General features: G+C 35.6%; 1 protein-coding gene across 1 annotated transcript in view; it reads left to right on the top strand.

Annotated features, from left to right (window-relative positions):
* LOC114659761 (E3 ubiquitin-protein ligase Itchy-like) overlaps positions 1 to 12,293 on the top strand; it is a 64,421-nt gene extending 52,128 nt beyond the window's left edge. Inside the window, exons 18-24 of the mRNA XM_028812402.2 lie at positions 1,131 to 1,264; positions 1,343 to 1,483; positions 1,808 to 1,928; positions 5,133 to 5,237; positions 10,240 to 10,336; positions 11,350 to 11,422; positions 11,870 to 12,293. Coding sequence (XP_028668235.1) covers positions 1,131 to 1,264; positions 1,343 to 1,483; positions 1,808 to 1,928; positions 5,133 to 5,237; positions 10,240 to 10,336; positions 11,350 to 11,422; positions 11,870 to 11,969 — 771 coding nt within the window. The 3' untranslated portion in view covers positions 11,970 to 12,293. The remainder of the gene's footprint in view (positions 1 to 1,130; positions 1,265 to 1,342; positions 1,484 to 1,807; positions 1,929 to 5,132; positions 5,238 to 10,239; positions 10,337 to 11,349; positions 11,423 to 11,869) is intronic.
* Positions 12,294 to 17,337: the final 5,044 nt, after the last annotated feature.

The following is a 17,337-nucleotide window of genomic DNA, read 5'->3' as shown; positions in this document are numbered from 1 at the left end:
TTTTGTTTTGATTGTTTGTGCCCATTAGGTCAATTATTTCAGAATAAAAAAATATTTGACCCACTTTTTGGTCAAACTGTGTATAACTAAAATCATCCTACTGTGACAATAGTAATTATTCATCCATTCATGTGATCTGGAAAAGTCTCAGCACCTCTTAAATAGGCAGTATTGAGTTATGTTTAAAATAAAGGGAAAAAAAAACCTACTATGCTGCAGACATGCATATATCCACCTCTTTGAATTATATGTACAATATGACATCTGTGTTTTCTTGGTCTCATCAGAAATTTAATGACAGCATGACCCAACTTAGCCTGTCTGGGCTCAGCCCAAAAAAATCTGCATGGAGGTTCAATATGAGCTAACCACTCAGAGGGCAAGGAGTGGGGGATAGTTACAGTTATAGTTATGTGAAAAGCAATAGTGGGACAGACCTTAGCAGTAAAAACTGACTTTTAGGACAGGGAAAGTAAAGAGCCAGAACATGTGCAGGAGGTTGACAAATGCTGGATAGGTGTAGTTGGACTCGCTTCTGTGACCTGCATTGGCTCTGGAACCACACATCTTGGTTTATCTCTCTCCTTCTTTCAAATTGCCCCATGGGAGAGGGCCTAGGCAGCTTTAGGGATACTGACAAGTCTTTGGGTAGGTGCCATATAGTTTGAGTTTGTTTCGGTGCATTAGAGAGTTGTCTTAATGTTACTTCAGGTGTAAAGAGGAAAAGCTTGACTGTTTGTGTGCATAAAATGACCTTTTAGTTTATTTATTCTATCAGAGATGCTGGATTTGGTGTTTAGTAGAGTACCATCTACTGACTCTATAATCCTTCTGAAAGACTTCAGTGATCACAGACGGAATGGTAGAGCACAGCAGAGGGTTGTGTAAAGGTGTTCATTTCTCTGTTCACTGCAACCTCCATAAAACTGACTTTTACAAAACATTGTTTTTCCCTCATTCTGCTTTTATTCAACCTAATTGACCACTGTTTTGTCACAACTGGCAGACATATTGCTTCTCCAAATCAGATAAAAGATCATATTTTAATCTGACTTCTGTTTTTTGTTTATAAATGTCAATTTGAAATGAACTAATGTTGATGGATCTGTGTTTGTTTTTAATTTTCACAGGCTTTATTTCATGGAAAATTCATTGACACTGGGTTCTCATTGCCATTCTATAAGAGAATTCTAAATAAGCCTGTGGGATTAAAGGATTTGGAGTCTGTGGATCCAGAATTCTATAACTCACTTATTTGGATAAAGTACGCTCCTAGAACATTTTAATTTTTGACTTGTTTTGTTTCATTATTCATTTTGTAATACTGTCATTTTATTTGTAGGGAAAATAACATTGAAGAATGTGGTTTGGAAATGTATTTTTCTGTGGACAAAGAAATCTTGGGAGAAGTCACCACACATGAACTGAAACCAGATGGCAGCAATTTACTCGTTACAGAAGAAAACAAAGAAGAATATATTAAGTAGTGTATTCTTTAAAATATATTATGGCTACTCTTCACCCTGAGCTGTTTTTTTCCCCTGATACTCATTTTCAATTTAAACAAACAACTTTTGTTGTTTTATCACATTCTAATTAAATTTGCAAGTGTCTTCGTTAACTTAGTTAATTTTTTGGTGTATGTAATTAAAACTTTTGAACTGGGTTTTGAATTACAATATTCTTAGATCAGTAACAAGAATATTCATTTCATTTTGTTAGTTTATTTTATTTAGCTGTCTAAAATAGCCTTTAGTTAATCAAAGCTTTGCATGATAGTATCTCTTATTAGTGTGTATTTTCATAGACTAGTTGCAGAATGGAGATTGTCTAGGGGTGTGGAAGAGCAGACTCAGGCTTTTTTTGAAGGATTCAATGAAGTCCTCCCACAGCAATACCTACAGTATTTTGATGCAAAAGAGTTGGAGGTAAGATCTGGCATAATCTTTTAATATATACAAGGGGTGTCTGATGGGAAGTGAGCCTATCTATGAAGCAGGAATGTCACATACATGAAACATTTGTCTTAAGTAGACCGGTCACTATTTATAATTACTGCCAGCTTTTGCCCTGGCTCCATGACTCTCTTGAAGTATCTTTTTAAACAGTCATCGTTTCCTCCAAAAACACCAGTCATCAGCATATTCATTTTAAATTTGTGTATTATCTTAGGCCCCATCAAAGTTTTGCTATTGGACAAGCTACTGATTGCCTTTATTATTTTTGAATGTACCTGGCACATTTCATGACGTATTAATCATTTTATTTTTTCCTCCAATACTAATATTTTCCTTTTTGTTTTGTGCGTTTTTTTGGTTTCTTTTTATCCTATTCCAAATCATTTTCCACCACCTACTTTTTGGTAATTTACCCATATTGTTACTATTCCAAGTCTCACAGACGAAATAGATTCTTGTGATTTTAGTTGGCATCTCCTCTATGTGTACAGCACCCATGATGGCTACTGTGTAGTTAACAAAATAAGATAAAAACTGCATTGTTTGCGATTGTGATATTAAATATGTTTACAGTATATTACAATTTCAGTGTTCAGTGTATTTAATGCACAGCACTTTTCAGTGTTATATGAATTAATTTCTTGGTAAAGCTATTTGTCCTTGTTAATTATTAAGTAAGTGAAGCAAAAGTATAGTACTAGTATACAGGGTGTCCCAAAAGTCACTATACACTTTTAATACATTCCTAAAAATTACACAAGAAACTGAGTTTATTAATATTTCTAGCATCAACAAAGGAGTCATTACAGTTTTACTTGCTAGGCTTGCCATCATGTTCCAACGCCTTGAAGACTAGTTGTATTCCTCCACATGAGCGCCTCCATTTTTGACAACTTTCAGCCACCTTTGGACGTAAGCCTCTCCGACGTTTTGCAGCATCTCTTCCCTGACCTCACTGCAGGTCATGCGGTTTCTTTCCTCAAGCTGTGACAGGTTCTGGGGCTTAGGGGCATACACCTTGCTTTTGATATAGCCCCACACAAAAAAGTCACAAGGTGTAAGGTCAGGGGAGCATGGAGTCCATTCGAGGGGACCCCTTTGACCGATCCATTGGTCAGGAAATCTCTGACTAACTTGGCCAAGTGGGGAGGGACTCCATCTTGTTGAATGGTGAAGGGAATGATACGCTTACAAAAACTGCAAAGCCTAAGTTGTCATATGCTGATGGCTTAAGTCTCTCCGAATGGTACCTGGAACGAAATAGAAAAAAGGAAGTGTATAGTGACTTTTTGGACACCCTGTATTTTAGTATTAGTATTTCGATCCATCTTACAAGATTCACCATTACAAATTTAAATGAATTAAATTGTTTGTAATTTCTTTCAGTGTCTTCCTAGCAGATATCAGGATCCTCCATGTTATGGAGTGTGAGCCTTTTTTTTTCCTAAGATCTTCAAATTTGCCTACATCTTGTTCACTACATAGCACCTAACTGTTTGTAAAAGTTACATTCCCATATAATAAAGTAAATGAAAGGTCTGCTGCATGGTATAGGTGTGCACATTTTGGGTGAAGTGTTCCGATTTCTTTAAATGAAGTGAAAGAGAAGCACCTGAGAGGAGGAGAGCAAAACACATATGTTTAGAATGAAGAATTGTAGATCTGGAAAACAAACTTAATTTAAAGGTGATTATTTTACATCCATGTGTAAGCCATTGGAAGAGTTAACTGTAATATCATTCTTCAAAAATTGAAAAAACTGCAACTTCTTGGCTGCTCCACTCAGGTTAAAATGGCACTGCTTCTTACATCAGTTAGCTCGCTACTGTAAAACAACACAGGTGTTTATGAAAACATACCATTTGCTTACAAGTCTGGAGTCCAGATTGAACAAATCAAATAAAAAGAACAAAAATTGCTCGGTTACACTCAGTGGCCATCAGGTCCTTCCATCAAATGTTTAAAGTGATTTGTTTAATTGCTTTTGTCATTATTACAATTATTTTGTTTTATTGTGGACGTGATCATTAAGTTTGCTGTGCCTGAGCACAGTCTTACTAATTACCATAGCTTTACTGTTCATAGTGTGATTAAACTGTTCACTCCACACCAAACCCAGATCAGTTATTATTATTTAATATTAAATATGTATAGCTTACTCTGTTACTACAAAGCTCCGAAAATGCACTCACAGTTTCCACATTTATACTGTTGATATTCAAACATATTTACAAGATATTTCAGATCTTGTGATATCTAACTGTTCAGCTCTTGTTAATGAATGTGCATTCAGTTACATTTATTTATTTGGCTGACACCTTTATCCAAGGCAACTTACAACATTTATGATGCAATTGGCTACATTTCTATTTTTTCCCTCACAGACGGGTCACACAGTGTCAGTAGTGGGATTTGAACCGACAACCTCAGGGTTTGAAGTCCAAAGCCTTACCCAGTACACCGCACTATCTGTTTTCAGCATCATGGTGCCCCTTGTTAGTACTCTTTCCTCAACACTGCAAGAAATTCTACTGTAGTGTCTCACTTTGAGGATGAAAGATGCGAACTTGTGATCTTCATTCTCATCAAATTAATTCTGCTTTCGTATGGTAAACTGTAGAGTGAATCTGTAGACCACACCAAAATGAGTAAATGTAACTTCTAGGATACCCATTTAAGCCCAATTTCTTTATTTTGTTGTTTTGTTTAAACTAAAACATTCTACTAAACATATTCTACAGTTGAATCTCTGGCGGAAAAAAATCTTAGTTGCTGAAACTGCGAGGATGTAGGAACCACTGGGGACAGATCTCTCCAGTGTCAAGGAGTGCATCAGTTTGTCCAGGCCATCTGTGTGGTTAGGATTTTTCAACCCCCTTTTCACTGAGATTGTTGTAAAATCGTTTTTTTTATTTATCAAGGGTAAACGTAAGCAGACACAAGTCAAGTGAAGAACATCGAATCGTGATTCATTTGCCTCAGTAAGGATGATCCTCCAACATGTAGTATGTAATGCTATTTGTGTGCTCCAGCTACTTAGACTGCAGAGAGCATCCAGGCTTTAAAAATGTAATCTTGCACATCTGTTACACTTCACCCAGTTTCATATCAAATCAACATCAATAAGTAGTTTATTGTGCATTAGTCACTCATGGTGTTTTGTTTCATTTACAGGTCCTGCTTTGTGGAATGCAAGAAATTGATCTGGTTGACTGGCAGAGGAACACAATCTACCGACACTATGCAAGAAGTAGTAAACAGATCCTTTGGTTTTGGCAGGTCGGTTCAGTTTTGAGATAGACTGAGCTGATTATAATATTTACAATGTCCAGTAATCCAACCGTTTATTTAAATCATTTTTTTTGTGATGGTGTCTACAACTTTTTGAAACATCAAAGCTTATACAAATTAATGGAGGTTGCATTGGTATAAAGACTGATGCCAGTTTAAGTTCAGCTTATATGTAGAAAATGTTAGCTTTTCTCATGTAAGAATAAGTAAACTTGTATTAGGCTGTAATGGGAAAAAAGAGAAACTGACACTTTTGTTACTGAAAATATGAATCAGTGAATAACAATTTTGTTAATTTTATGGCTAGCTGTTTTCATTTAAACTACAGTAATCCCTCCTCCATCGCGGGGGTTGCGTTCCAGAGCCACCCGCGAAATAAGAAAATCCGCGAAGTAGAAACCATATGTTTATATGGTTATTTTTATATATTTTAAGCCCTTATAAACTCTCCCACACTATTATAAACATTTCACGCACAATTATACAGCATAAACCCTTTGTATTCTCTTAGATATTAGGTAAGATTCATTGAAATTACGTATGTAAACACAGTTTACATACAGTAAAACCTAAATATTATTTTAAAGATATCGAGCGTCTCCGATATCACATACGTTACAGCCATTACGACAGACAGGCCACCAGCAATAAATACGTACAATGCAAGAAAAATTGTGTACAGCGACACTAAACTATGTACATGTAATAAGTACTGTACGTAAATAGTTAATTATGGTTACTCACCAACAATGACACGACGACTTGTCCGATAACGATGAGTTTAATTTTACTGCACAACAAAGCATAGCGTTACAGCTCTTCTAAAGGAGCTTCTTCAGGCGACTGTTTAGCACCGCCGTTGTTGTTCTTCCATCACTCTTCAATCCAAATCCCTAAAGCAGATTCCATCCAGATTACTGCCTTATCACATCCACTTGCAACTCGTTTTGCGCCCTGGTTAAAGGACACTGCGGCCGTAGATCTTATATGCTTTTCCTCCTTTTTAAATAAAAAGAATCGTGGACTCATTGATGCTGTAATTGTGTCCTGCAGTGGTGTAGCTGTTTCCTTCCTTCAACATATCCAAAACTTTTACCTTTTCTGCAATCCTGAAGCAGTAACGTGCGTTAATGCTGAATGAGTGAGATTAGACATCCTGGTTAATGCAGCACTCCGTCGCTGAGCCAATCAGCAGCACACAGGAACTTAACCGTGTGCTCTGATTGGGTAGCTTCTCAGCCATCCGCCAATAGCGTCCCTTATTTGAATTCAAATGCGTCCCTTGTTTGAATTCAAATGGGCAAATCAACTGAGGAAGCACACGTACTATAGACCGCAGACATCTGCGAAGCAGTGAAAAATCCGCGATATATATTCACATATGCTTACATTTAAAATCCGCGATGGAGTGAAGCCGCGAAAGACGAAGCGCGATATAGCGAGGGATCACTGTATTGTCAGTAAAGCCATTTATTTGCTTTAGCTTAAGCATGAGTTGCACAAAGAAAGTCATCTTTGTTTTCCTAAGATAGATAGATAGATACTTCATTAATCCCAAGGGGAAATTCACATACTCCAGTAGCAGCATACTGATAAAGAAACAATATTAAATTAAAGAGTGATAAAAAATGCAGGTAAAACAGACAATAACTTTGTACAATGTTAACGTTTACCCCCACGGGTGGAAATACCTACATGTGGCTTATTGGATGCATCATAGCACTACAGGTACAAATGTTTTAGGAAAATCAGAAACCGAACAAACAGAAATCAATTTCTTATGCATGTTAGTGTAACACAATTCAGAATGACTAATTCCAGGTAGAAAGATAAACACAAAATAATTTGAAATACAAGATAACATGTAATGAAACAATCTCTATAAAAAGTCTGCATATATATACATATACACACACACACACACACACTGAGGCCGGCTCTGAGGCTAGGGATCTGCAATGGTAATCGGAAGGTTGCCGGTTCGAATCCCGTAAATGCCAATAGGGACTCTGCTCTGTTGGGCCCTTGAGAAAGGCCCTTAACTTGCAATTGCTGAGTGTTTTGCGTAGTGAGAAAAGCGCTATATACATGCAAAGAATTATTATTATTATTAAACTTTATCACGAGCCATAGCAAGGTTTGGGGCAGCCACACATATATTTTCCTTGCTGCAAAATTGCAAACAAAAAAGATAGCACTGGAGTGCACAAATCAGAGTCCAAAACAGAACTGAGGGAGCAGGGGAAAGCTGGAGGCTTTTAAAGGTCAGGATAGGAAGGGATGTCAAAGGGGCCGGGATCGGAAGGGTCTTCAACCATAGGCTCGGGCCCGGACATGACATCAAGGGGGCCGGAACCAGAAAGGTCTTCATCTATAGGTTCGCAGTCAGAAGTGATGTCAACAGGGCCAGGTGGAATTTCCCGTGAATGGTCTGCAGGGAAGTGAGAAAAAGAATCGGTGCACTCTGCTACATCACAGTCTGATTCGTAATTGCCCTCATTCAAGCCCTTTAGCTGCCACCCATACGCAAGTGTGTGACAATATATATATATATATATATATATATATATATATATATATATATATATATATATATATATACAGTATATATATATAAAAAAAAAAATATATATATATATATATAATATAGTTTTACTGTCAAATAATGCAAAGAGTATGCGACACGTGTTTCGCTCTAATTCTGGGCTCATCAGGCGTACACACTCACTGCACTCCCCTCTCGGGGAACCGAACCTCAGACGTCAGCGCCAGAGGCGAAGCCTCTAACGTTGCACGGCGTGTGGTTCGTTCATTTGACAGCATGTAGATCGGGGTAATTACATTCATACCCATGAATATAAATATATATATATATATATATATATATATATATATATATATATATATATATACAGTCAAATCTGAACGTTTAACTTTTTGTGACTGCAAGCATTCACTTGATTTTATTAGTAATCTCATTTTTACGTTGACTTGGCAACCGCACAAATTTGTGGGCATCGTGGCTTGGCACAGTAGAGGGAAAAATGAAATGCTCGATGCACGCAAGTTTGGGGAGCAGATGGTATGTACCACACCCGTCTTGTTAACCATACCACTGTAGAGCGCCCTGTGCATTTGTTTCATATTTTCATTATTTTGCTGAAAAAAAAAAAAAAATGAAGTTTTTGTATTGCAATTATGCCCTTAAGCCAGAGTGAAAGTTCTTAGGGCTGTAAGCTTGAGCGTGCAAAGCCAGTGATGAGGCTTTATGAGAAAATAAAGGTGTTAGATTAACTTTGTGTCTGCAGCTACTGTTGGCTGTGAGTTTGATGTTAACCAGTCGACCAGCTGGCTAGAAACATTGAAGCTGCCAATCCTATCCTCAGTTAAAGCCTGAAGGTTAAACATAAACACATGTCTGCTGTGCTCCCATACTCCGAGACCATTAAGGAGCTCAAGCGGCACATGAAGTAGACATCGCTGACTGATTATTTTAAGCTGGTGCATCCTTCACGATCTCCAATGGCATCTGAGTGAGTTTGTTGCACAGTAAAATTAAAGATAAGAAAGCAAGTCTTTCTCTGGCTGTTTACTATGTATTTAGAATTCTATTGTACCTAAGCACAGAAAGTGTGCTTTATGATTCTGAAACTGACAGAAATAGCCAATGTAGTGTGGATTTGGGTTGTGTGACTTCAAATAAAGAAGTCTGCACGTGATGGAGGACACTCATTTTTTTTGCCACATGGAACTTTGTCCATGTCTGTGGCCTGGAATAGTTTTCATGAGCTCAATTTGGGTGGTAGGCTCTTTGTCCTGTCCTTTACAGCTTTGCAAGGAAAAGTTTGACCCTTTCTAGCACAAGATTGTAGTCACTGAAGTTCCCTCCTTGAAGTAATGCTTCTCGAGACTGTAATCAATCACTGACACAGTGGTTAGCTTGGGAGAGCGGATCGTATAGTAAGTGTTCAGCTTCAAGAGTTCCACAGGCACTTCCATGTTCCTAAAGAGGGCAAAAGTCAGCAAAAGGTGGAGAAAGAGATGTGTGCACCTAGTTTTTAATGAAAGATTAAGCTTCTGCTGGCTCAATCAGAGTGCACTTCCAGGTACAGGTCAGTGCTTGCTTGCAGTTGGATGAGTGAATCCAACAGAGTAAGCAAGAAATAAAATCTCTTACAGGCCCCTTTGGTCAGGCAGAAGTCAGCAGAAGTGTCGGCTCTTCTTTGATTCAAACACTTATGGTTGGTTATCAGATGTAGTTCAGAAAGCATATCGACCAGATGTCGGGAGAGCTACATAATGGCTCAACCATTCAAATACTGTCCTTCTGGAATGAAGGTGGGAGAGGGGCATCTAAAGGTCCGCATCACATTCAAGCTCAAAACCATTGTCTTATGTACATAGAACAATGAGATTCTAACTGGCATACCACCCTCAGACCTGCTAGAGTAATACGATACCAACAGTTAAGAGAGGCAATGCATACATTATACAGTGAATGTTAACATGAATGCACAATATTAAAGCACGTATCTATCAGTATGTGTATCTGTTGGGTAGCCTTATGACGCATAGATAAAAACTTGATAATCTCTTGGCTAGACACCATTGACTTTAAGCTGACAAAACAAGTTGGTAAAATCACAATTAGACAGTTCATAGTGTAATGCAGGGTACCTGGGTCATCTAACCCAATATTTTAATTTTTGGAGAAGCACTTTACCCTAAGCATGGTGAACTCCTGTCTGCCTTGTTGGAAACGGGAAGATAATTTGCCAGGGACAGAATCAGTTCTTCTGAATGTGTTGATGTGGTCTCAACTGGAGCAGCAAGATTTGTATTTTTTTTTTCATTACAGAGTTGTATTATTTGTTATGCGGTGGATTTCTTAATAGATTCTGACTCTCAGAAAGGAAGAATATAGCATGCTGCATGCACGAATCTCTAAACCTCTTCAATTTAATTTATTTACTTTTTTCTCCACATACAGTTTGTTAAAGAGATGGATAATGAAAAACGAATGAGATTACTACAGTTTGTTACTGGAACCTGCCGTCTACCAGTTGGTGGTTTTGTTGATTTGATGGGTATGTAAGATAATTTGAAAGATTTGCTTTCTGGGGAGATAGTAGTTTGTTTATATACAGTAAGTGTTGGTAAAATGTTACATTTTAAACATGTGGCTTTTCCTAAGGGGTATTTAATTTACTGTTGATGTAAAAAGTGCTTTAAAACCTCATTTAAAGAATTCAAGTTAAAACAAATGACTTGCAGCATTCTGAAGTTGAGAGGATGAGCACATTGGTTCATTGGCTCACACTCTGACCCCGAAACTAGTTCATCAGGAATAAAAATGAGTTGATGGATAAACAATTATGTTTAAACCTTATATTCTGCATTTTCTTGTAATTTTGTGGTAAATGTGGGTCAAGGAAAGTCAGTGAAATGTTTTAAGATTTTTATTAAAAGTGGACCCAGGAAGTAATGGAGAATAAATTAACACATGTTGTCACATTACCTGTGAATTTTCTCACATAACTGCCATGGAGCTTATGGGTTGTGTAATGCAATATCCTGGAACAAGTTTAATTCATTTAACTATGTATACTTGAGTTTAAGTGGTACATTTTTGAGAATAATAATTGTCATATTTTCATGATCTTACTCAAATTATTATGCTATACAGAAGCTAATTTTAACTTTACCTGTCTTAACATATTCTGCCCTTTAAATGTAATATTTTAATTTAAGCAGACTTGATGATGCTGATGGAGTTTTTTACAATTTTTTTCTGTCATCAGTATGATATACAGTGTTTACTGACAGTTGCGTTTCTCTGAGTAGGTGCTGTGTCTGTCTAAGCCTCCTTTCAGAATAAGTAATTAAGCAAGATCTCTCATTTAAAATTCTTGTGTATTGAATAGAATTTTCAATTGCAAACATCTGAATAGCTGATGCAGTCTTCTTAATTGAGCTCTGAAGACACAGCATTTCAAAAGATTGAGCCAAAAAAAACCAATAATCACAGGATGGAATACATTAGAAGCAGACAATTCTGTTTAATTTATGTACTGTGTAATTATTTTTCATGTTCTTTTAGGGAGCAATGGTCCTCAGAAATTCTGCATTGAGAAAGTTGGGAAAGAAAACTGGTTGCCCAGAAGTCACACCTGGTGAGCAGTCAATAAATTGATAAAAGAAACTTTATTGTAATCACACATTTAAAACAAAAAAATACATTGCTTTTTTGTTAATCCACCTAAACATTTATTTTTAATGTATTTTTGTTATTTTTACACATTAACTTATATATTATGCAGTATTTCACTGTTATCTGAAATGTGTAAGAACATATTACACATTAGCCAAATTGTCCCACTCCCCTAAGACCTTGAAATTGATTGATTAAGATCTAAAATGAATGTATATTACATAGTTTGTTTTTTTTTTAATTAGGGTTTGTTTGTACAATTTATAAATACAGGGTTAGGGTACTTTAAAAATAACATAAAAATTTGCATGTGATACCAAAGCTGTTAAACTGCGTTTGGTGCTTGAAACACAATACATTTTCATGAAAACTGATTTTCTCTTTTTTTTTTTTTTCTTCCAATTTTTAGCTTTAACCGTTTGGATCTGCCACCCTATAAAAGTTATGAACAGCTGAAAGAAAAACTGATGTTTGCAATTGAAGAAACTGAAGGTTTTGGGCAGGAGTAGCAGCTGTGTTCTAAAAGACAATAATCCAACCCATAGTTTGTTGGTTTTGGGTTTTTTTTCTCTCCCCGCCAATTTTTTGGAGGAAAGTCATGCTGTTAGCTTTGTTCTTCATACCTAGGTATAAATTCCAGCTGTTTAAATGCTGGTATTTCTGTTTGGAAGGTCTTATTAATTTGGTTGATTCACTAAACCTTGGCTATCCTATGAGCAGTTTACTTGTATGATGTTTTTCAATTCAGAGAAGGATCTATGATTTTTTTTTTCCAATTCTTGATATACATGTATTTTAACAACTGGGGCCCATTGGAAAAAGTTTACAAAATTACATAAAAATCTGTTTATATATATATATATATATATATATATATATATATATATATATATATATATATATATATATATATAATATAAAATATTATATATATAATATAAAATATTATATATATAATATAAAATATTAAGAACTGAGTATGTGCAATACCAGATCAATGTAAAGTGTAATTTAATGTTTAGGTAAATTGTTCTTTCTCATTTTATATTGATCTATTTGTTTGGATAAATTATGTTATTGTGTTTCCCTAAAACTGCTAAGGCAGTGTCTTTGATTTATGGACAGTGGCTTTAATACTGTGAATATGTAAGAAGTAACCCTAAAGCCCATTTGTGTTAAGATACAAGTCAAGATATATAATCTTATGTTTTTGGAATAACTCGCAGGGTCATGTGTAATAAATCAAATGCAAGGTACAATTATAGATACATTTATTTTATAACTGCTTTTATATTAACAGAAAATACAGTGAAAGATATTTTTTTTAGGCTTGGGTTTAGTAATTGCATTTTTGCTAATGTTGATGTGTGACTTAATCCAGGTACAAACTACTAAAGCAGACTTTGCACATGTTCGCTTCAGCATCATGATAAATTACATCTGTAGATTTAAAATTAATGCACAAAGCTAAAAATTCAGAAGACTTGAAGTTGTAAATTAGTCTCATTTTGGAGAGCTTGTATTATTTTACTAAATATGTAATATATAAACACAAAAAAGCGCAGTTGCATAGTCTCTCCTTTGTTCCCCTAACTCTGTCCCTGAAATCCTTTTCTAAAACAGGAAGTAGTTTCTCATCTTTCCCTTTTCACTCTTGTGCCTACAACTAAAACAACCCTCATGTCACTTGAAAAAATCATTAAAATATCATTAGCGAATTATTGATTATTTTAAAATTGCTTTACTACCACCAAATGCTGCCTCCCCACAAATGGTGACAAAGTGTGTGTTCTTATCTTTTACAAAGCAGTATGCTACTTGGTAAGGGCAAAGAAGCAAGGGTCTGCAGGTAGAATAAAAGACAATGAAGTTAAAGTCTTTGAGAGCAAAGCTGTTATTAAACTGGAAGTTTGCATCTGGAAAGGGAGTAAGCTAAATGTCAGCTCACTTTTAAATATTGTGCCAGATCATAGATATTCATCTAAAAACTGGACATCATCTAACACAAACCCAATACCATGTTAATAGTACCATTTGATCCATTAAAACAAAGGTTGATTAAAATATCTGGGGGGATGACTCTGTATTATTTTAGTAAGCTGGAACCAATTACATGTTGTGATTCATGGTTTTCCAAATTGACATCTGTCACAGATCATTAATTTGCTGTCTTTCTGAATTCAGAGATGTATGGACCAATAGGCGTCTCACATGTTAGTGTAAAATTGAGTCATTATACTAAGTTTCTGGAAATTCGTGGCTTTCATTCTTTCGCAGAACTATGGTGATCTACTGCATTTTACTGGGATCTAGTGAGTATAGGTAATAGGTGACCAGTTGTTTATTGTACAGTGCAGTTGTTCCTTCACACCTGAGCCATGAGTCAATTAGTACATTACAGTAAGTTTCATATTACTACAATGCGCAGATTCAAAAATACAGAATCAGTCTTCCACATATTTGATTCCATATTATATATACATTAGTAAGCTTTCCCCAGAGCTTAAATGTATTTCCACGATATAATTGAAATGAATTAACAGTCCTGAAAAAAAAGCACAATTCAAATCCGATCAAGTTAGTTTTTCAAAGGGGATTTCTTGAATAAGAGAACCTGATATAATAAACTCAGCAAATTTAAGTACAGTGAGAACACCACCAGTTCCAAAGTTGTACAACTGATTCTCTTTTAATAGAAGATGTTGATACAGTAGCTTGGTACCCCAAGGGATGTCATACAGTCTCACACTATTGAACAAAGTTGTAATTAACAATGAAAGATGCACCCCAGGGTTTCTCAAACCCTCTTTGTGGCTTTGTGTTTAAATTAAACTCCTGACTGAATTTAGCATGTTCTTTCCCTGTTAGTTATGCACAATATTGTGAAGATTCTTGTTTAAGTTTAACATTTATGTTTCATTCAGAAAAATCTGTTAGTTTTGAGCATGCATCATATTTTGCTTTTTTATTTATTTTTTTTGTTAAAACCTACACTTAAACATGGACAAAGCAAAATTTTATTGTGTTCTTAACAAAAAATGCTCAGATCCACAGAACAAAACCAAGCTCTTTAAAACAGGCTGCTTAGTAAAAATATGAGAATTGATCTCAAATAAAATGTGTTTCATCTCGGACTTCTTAACTACAGAAGGGGCATCTAGACAGAGAATGGGAACCACTGATGATTGCCAAATCATAAAATGTGGCCTGAGATCCTGAAGAGTATAAGGAGCTTTAGCTGATTTATGTAGGAGTGCTGCCAGAATAGAAATGTCAATTGTAACAGGTGTAAGACCACAGTACTTGAAGGAGAAAATGTCCCAGTTTGCTTGAATTTCAAGTGGACACATAACCGCGACTAAATCAGAAGAAATGGGGCCAAATCTTGCATTGCAACATCTCAGTGGTATAACATAGCCAAAGGGTCACCTGGCAGCCTGTAGACATACGTCTGAATTTTTAGGCTAGTATTCTATATATTTAGTCGGCACAATTTTAAGACCTAACACCTTTTATAATGAATCAAAAAAGTAAAAAAAAACAATTGAGTTACTGTTTAAACCAAAACAACCTTTCTTCAAATCAGTTGCTTTACCTAACCTACAAATATAGCAGCTTCAATTACCGAAACACTTCAAAATTTATTTCCTTTCTATCCAAAAAGACAAGACCAGTGACAGTAAGCAAATGAAACCTTGTCTATTAATGGGCATTAAGAGGAGCAGGTATATTTGTGTCTTTTAAAAGCAAAAAGTACTCTGTCATGTGGAGGCTTTGAAAAAATCAAGATGTGAAATAATGCAGCCATTTTTTCATAAATCTGCATAGACGATTGGACTGGTGAAGTCTTTAGTCAAGCGAAGAGCTCATGGGCTGTCCATGCACATCATAATTTATGCTGCCCCATTGATTCTTGGGATTTTGACATCACTGGTCCACTCTTTTCTCCTGATTTGCACACAAAAAAATGGATGCATCGTTTCATATCATGATTTTTTTTTCAAAGCGCCCACAGGAAAGGGTACTTTTTTTCTCTTAAAGATTAGAAAGAAAAGTACAAACGTTAGCAAAAGAAATGTAATGCAATCCAGAAACCGTTTCTGTAGTTTTTTTGAGCACCTAGAAAACAAACACTCCTTGCATTTTTAATTGAATGAGGAGTAAAGCTTGTGTAAAATTATAACACATACCACCAACAAAACACAAGTTATAAAAATTTTCCATAGTCACACCATTTGCAAGCCTCAAAAGCAAAAATAAACAAATAGCAACATTTACATTGCCTCATAAAATGCTAAAGCCAGTGCATAAAAATTGTAAATACCTAAGCAGTGCTGGACAGATTAACATGCTGTTTGTTGGCTCTGAATTGTAATATACGTTGCTCTTGGTATGAGCTTTGACTTGTGATGTTGTAGGGCATCCCCCTAGCCACAGTGTTACCCCATAATCATTCTTTTTTCAGTAAGACTTGGGACTAATGGCTTTGACTCTTCTTTATTCAGTTCTAAACGTCTGCTGTCAGATAAGTCCCGGTTAATTTCCAGACACTGCAGGTGCATTCAGTTTTTTTTTCCAGGCTCTTTGTGTTCCAGAGAAAGCATTTTATTTTTCTAGTATGTCTGTTGAACTGTCTCTTTTATCATATTTACACATATCAAACCAATACATAGATTGGCACAATTTCCTGAAAAATGTGCTAAACAGTAGACAACCTTTGTTTTATTTGAATTTCTATACTCCTAATTTTCTTTAAGGAAGCCAGAAATTACTGGATAAATGTAATATCATCTCTTTTCTCTTGTCTTTTCACTTAAAGAAGACAACGACATTTGAATGAGTTTATGAATCCCTAAGGGTCACATTTATAATGAGCATCAGATGTATGTGTTTTTATATAAGTGATGAAGGCACTCGTTGGGAAAACGTGCATTGGGCTGATAACTACGCTCCACTACGGGCACCTTGGCATGTATCCTGCAAGGAATTAAAGCCCCATATTTAGATGTAGCCAATAGAAATTCATTCTTAAATTAAGCTTTGATTATATCTCTGCTTTTCATCCGGAACTGAAAGGGTGGCACAGCCACAGCAGACCATTTCTAATTATGCTTATTTTGCTGATTAATTAGCTTGCACCTAAGAAAATGGCAAATAAGTGGAAATTTATAAAAGAACAGTAAAATTCATTGGTGCCTGCATATGCTAAACAAGAACACTGCACTACACAATTTTAAGCGTCCCGCAGTTTTTACAAATCAGCTGTAGCAACTACTGTAATTGCCTTTTTCTGTATATATTAAAGTTTTGCTTAAACCATTTATTGACCATTGTTTCAGGGATTATTTTTCAATTTGGTATATATATACAGTATATATTCAGGTAAAATTCTTAATATCATTTAAAAGCTTTCAAACATGCTCAGGAATCAGAAAGCATAGCGATGGTTTTCTAGAACTTGGCTGCACTTTACAGCAATTTGTGATTCTGCAGTGATTCATCCCTTGGTCTGTAATGCCTTTTACTTGCCAACTATTAGGTTTTTACATTTTCAATGTTCATCAGATTAAGCTGAAAACATCAAACATCAGTTGGTTATTTTTTTTAGTAAAACATTCACAATTATATTTACCTTTTTGTAATTGGATTACAAAGAAAATGAAGTATGGTGTTAGACCCTGCAGTATGCCTCCATTGTTCTAGAACACACCCATTACTTAAGACATAGTTAATGGGATTTAGTTTGCCAGTCATTCTGAGTTAATACTTGAGTAATGTGAAGAAGAATTAGTAATTTTAAATGTTTAATGTGACCAAATTTTGCACTTCACCTTTGCTGTTTGTTTGCATTTGTCAAAAAATAGTTCAAAGGGCGGC

The sequence above is a fragment of the Erpetoichthys calabaricus genome, chromosome 10 (genome assembly GCF_900747795.2).
Source record: "Erpetoichthys calabaricus chromosome 10, fErpCal1.3, whole genome shotgun sequence".
NCBI lineage: Eukaryota > Metazoa > Chordata > Cladistia > Polypteriformes > Polypteridae > Erpetoichthys > Erpetoichthys calabaricus.
Note: the sequence above shows the minus strand (reverse complement) of the source record. Positions and strands in the feature narration are given on the sequence as shown.